The 4,626-nt window shown below is 42.4% G+C and overlaps 1 protein-coding gene across 1 annotated transcript in view; it reads left to right on the forward strand.

Annotated features, from left to right (window-relative positions):
- Positions 1–4,626, forward strand: part of LOC102832617 (zinc finger protein 571-like) — a gene marked incomplete at its 3' end in the record, with an annotated part of 18,781 nt that overhangs the window by 13,295 nt on the left and 860 nt on the right. The window contains exon 3 of the mRNA XM_006877250.1: positions 4,264–4,608. Coding sequence (XP_006877312.1) covers positions 4,264–4,608 — 345 coding nt within the window. The remainder of the gene's footprint in view (positions 1–4,263; positions 4,609–4,626) is intronic.

The raw sequence follows: 4,626 nt of genomic DNA on the forward strand, positions 1-4,626 counted from the left end.
TCGTTGGCACTTGATAATATAAAGTTGTCATGAGTCCGAATTCACTGGAAAGGGTTGGGTTTGGGATTGTGGAGAACCGGGGTAGCCGTGTTCTTAGTGGAGGAATCTGGACGTGAATCCTTGTGGGGTCAGCTCTGTGCTGAAGGACTGCCATTCTGCACTGTCTCAGAGTTGTTAGGGCCTCCCCTGCTCCACCTAGTGCTTCCTGATTGTGGAGGATCCCTTTGGTCTATGGAAGGAGATAGAATGGCTTATTCACAACAGGAATGTGATCTGCTCATCTCTCTCATTTCTGGTGTATTTTATAATTGTTGTAGACCATACACAGAGAGGGATAGACTGCTGTCGTTCACAGTAAAATTTTGGAGAGTCTATTTTAGGGTGCGCGGAGTTTTTGTGACAAGATGCAGTCAGTGATTTAGTGAATGTCCTCATTAAAAGGAGGTAGCCAATCAGTGTTCTTTGAGCAGATCTCAGGCGAGCACAGAAACTGGTGTTATGTACCTGTGGATTCTAAGGGTCCCAGGAATGGCAGCCTCATCTTTTTTTCTTAGTCATGTTGGCATAAGTGCTGCCTTGCTGATCGAGACTATGTGGGATGTTTTAGGGTACAGTGATCATTGAAGATGTGGCTGTGGTCTTCACCCACGAAGAGTGGGCTTTGCTGGATCCTGCTCAGAGGAAACTCTACAGAGACGTGATGATGGAAACCTTGAGAAACCTGGCTTCAGTCGGTATGAATGGCATCATCCTTTTTCTTTTTTTTTTTATCATCAACTATGCTTGCTTATATGGAATGAACAAGGGGAACACCCTGTAAAATAATAGGCATGGTCTCCTTCTATATAGAGCTCATGCATCCAGGATTCCCCTAATACAAAGCTCTGTGCACTAAACTGAGCTTTCATTTCTCTTGTGAATTAAAAAAAAGCCTTGGGCCTCTCTAGGTGCCATCAGCACAGCATTGATTTCAGGGTACACTTTCATGCACTGAGAGACTTGTCATGTAGGTCCCTTTCTGAGAGATTTATTGGGTTTCTGACAAGTTTGATGTCATGATTTTTATGCAAATGAACTAGCAACTGTCAATCTTTTGAGCTTTTAGAGATCAGAGTGCTATCTCGGTGACAAGGAATCTTTCATTGGTCATCAAGGTCTTCCTTGCGATGTGCATTTCTCCATGAGCCCCATGCTGTTGTGAACTGTCATCACCTTGGTTTCAATGCTTAGAGAACTTGTGTACATTTTCCTAGAGGTGACTGGGGGATTTATCCTACAGCACCACACTGGGACTCATAAGCTCCGTGGTAGCTCTACCCATTTGTTTTCTCAGACAAGTAAAGAAAAATCTGAGGAGACTGGAAATAAGAGTCACTAAGGCCCATGTTTCAGGAAGCCTGAGGAAATGTCATTTTAGCCCATGAATGAAGGAAATCAGTCAGCTTCAAAAAGTTTCTTACGCCTTGCAGATGCAATTTCACAGATACCTGCACTTATTCTGTTGATTTTAGTTTTCCTTTAGCACCTGTGGACACGGAGAGCCTTTGCCTTTGTAATGTTATATTTGTGGTATGTCTAATTCCTTTCTACTTAGCTCTCCTAATGATACCTGTATATGTTACTGTCCCTCTCCATCTTGATAGAAGTATTTCCTAGTAAATTGCATTTTAAGACTTGTCAAAGTGCTGGAATAGCAAAATGGGGCTGAGTCTTTTTTACTAGGAACCTCTGTTTCCTCTAATCATTCCCATTTTATTCTAATTATGGACTTTAAACTGAATGTTTGGATCAGTGGCTGGAAACATTAATGCTGGAGAAAAGTTACCCAGTGAACATTTAATCATACAATATCTGAAGAGTAACAAGTGGTTATTATGTATCACAGGTGCATTCATGGAATCACATGGCTGGAAGGATCACCCTGACAACCAGGGGAGACATTTGAGGTGAGTGTGATTCAAACAACAGAAGTTAGGGCTTCACAAAATCTCAGGAGGTGTCATAACTTCAAAATACACTGAAATGAGGGAGCTCCAAATAGTTCATGGAGAACTCCATCATCTTTCAATTGCAACATTCTGTGAACAATTTTGATTGAGTAATTGCTGGACAAGCAAAGGTTCCATAAGCATTTCCCAACAGTCAAATCTCTTGCCTTTTAAATTGTGAGACAATTAAGAAACTGTTAGTAGTGTGCCATTCAGATATGGTGGGAGCCTGCACAGCTCTAAATGTTTCTTGATCTCCAGAATCCTACAACATATCCGGTGTGAGATGTAAGACTCTTGGTATCCGTGCAGGTGTTTGGTGTTGCAGGAGTGTGTAGAGTGACACGTTCATATTGGTAGTTTGCTCACCATTCTTGAATGCAGTACCAGTGATTGTTTCTTCACCAAATCAAATTCTATTAAAACAACAGTTTTGATTGCTATGCAAACTGGACACTTCTCTCATTTATGTTGGAAATTGCTAAGTCATTCCAAAGTGGTTTGAATCCCTGAACCCGACTGATATATGTGTGTTGTGTTTGCTGAGTCAGTTCTGACTTTTAGCAACACTTTGTTGAGTCTCCAAGGAGTAGCTGTTGTAATGCACCATAAAGTTGCTCTTCTTTGGGGTTCAAATTAGCTTTCTGCCCAGTGTTAATCGTTCATTATGACCCATGTATATATGTATATCTGTATAATCCTGGCTGTAAAACAAATGGGTTCCATGCAAATTCACGTAAAAATGTGAATATTTCACTTGGAAGAGTAGCACATTGATGTAAATGCAACAAGATAAATGGGGTAATTTGCAGAGGACAACATTGTTTTACATTTACACTACCTGTTTTTAACAGAACTGGTGCAATCAAGAACCTGTATAAACCTTCTGAACCCAACCAGTGTGGGGAAACCTCCAGCCTGATTCCTGGTCTTTCTGTGCACCAAGTAGATCCCACAGAAGTAGATCCTTTTGAATGCTGTGAGTATGGAGGAGCCTTCCTGGATCATTCCCTAGAGAACAATCGTAGTAGAGCTCACACTGGAAGCAGTACCTGTCAGTGTCCAGACTGTGGGGAAGACTCCAGGTGTCCATTTCACCTGACACCCCTGTGAAAACTCATAATGGGAAAAATACCCATAAGAGTAAGATATGTGGGAAAGGTTTCCTTTGTATGTTGACCCTGAAGAATCCTGACTCAGTAATCACCAGTATTGATGGGTATGAATTCAGCAAGGGGACACAAAGGTTTTGTAGTTTTTCACCAGTTAGGACACTTTGGAAGGTCATCAATCCAAAAGTAACGAATGTTTTAGAATGCATACTTAGTCCTTCATATCTCATTTTAAACAATAACTCTCATCAGAGAGAGAAGCCTTCTGAATGTAATAGAGCAAGTCCTGAGGCTTCTTCCCACACTTAACATGTAAGCAATCACTCTGGAGAGATGCCTTATGAATGTAAAGAGTGTGGGGAAACTTTTAGAGATTCCTCAGACCTGACTGCACATAGAAGAAGCCACAGTGGAGAGAGGCCCTATGAATATATGGAGTGTGGGAAAGCCTCTAGTGAGGCGTCACTCCTCCTAGGACATATAGGAACTCACAGCAGACAGAGGCCTTTTGAATGTAAAGAGTGTGGAAAAGCCTTTAGGGATTCCTCACAGCACAGTAGACATTTGCAGACTCACAGTGGAGACAGGCTCTAAGAATGTAATCAGTGTGGGAAAGCCTTTAGCCGTGCCATCGGGCTCACAAGACATAAAATAGTCCACGGTGCATAGGGGCCTTATGAATGTAAGGAGTGAGGGAACACTTAGGGATTCATCAGGCCTGACAACACATAGAAGAATCCACACCGGAGAGAAGCCTTATGTTGGAAGCAATGTGGGAAGGCCTTCAGAGTGTCCTCAAAGTACAGTAGACACATGTGGACACACAGTGCAGACAGGCACTATGAATGTAAGGAATGTGGGAATACCTATATCTATGACTCAAACCTCATACAACATTGAAGAATCCACAGTGGAGAGAGGCTCTATGAATATAAGGAATGTGTAAAAGCCTTTATTTCTTCCACAGCCCTCACTGCACCTATGCGAATTCATAGTGGAGAGAGGCCCTATGAATGTAAGGAATGTGGGAAAGCCTTTCTCCGAGCATCAAACCTGAGAACACACAGAAGAATCCACAGTGGAGAGAGGCCCTATGAATGTAAGGAGTGTGGGAAAACCTTTATTCAGTTAGCACACCTCACAACACATAGAAAAATCCACAGTGGACAGAGACCTCATGAATGCAAGGATTGCGGGAAATCCTTTCGTCGACTCTCAGACCTCATAACACATAGAAGAATCCACAGTGGAGAGAGGCCCTATGAATGTAAGGAGTGTAGGAAATTCTTTAGTCAATGGTCAAACCTCACAAGACATAGAAGAATCCACAGTGGAGAGAGACCCTATGAATGTAAGGAGTGTGGGAAAGCCTTTACTCAATGGTCAGGCCTCACAATACATAGAAGAATTCACAGTGGAGAGAGGCCCTATGAATGTAAGGACTGTGGGAAAGCCTTTCTCCGAGCATCAAACCACAGAACACATAGAAGAATGCACAGTGGAGAGAGGCCCTATGAATGTAAGGA

Source organism: Chrysochloris asiatica, unplaced genomic scaffold (genome assembly GCF_000296735.1).
Source record: "Chrysochloris asiatica unplaced genomic scaffold, ChrAsi1.0 scaffold00446, whole genome shotgun sequence".
Lineage (NCBI taxonomy): Eukaryota > Metazoa > Chordata > Mammalia > Afrosoricida > Chrysochloridae > Chrysochloris > Chrysochloris asiatica.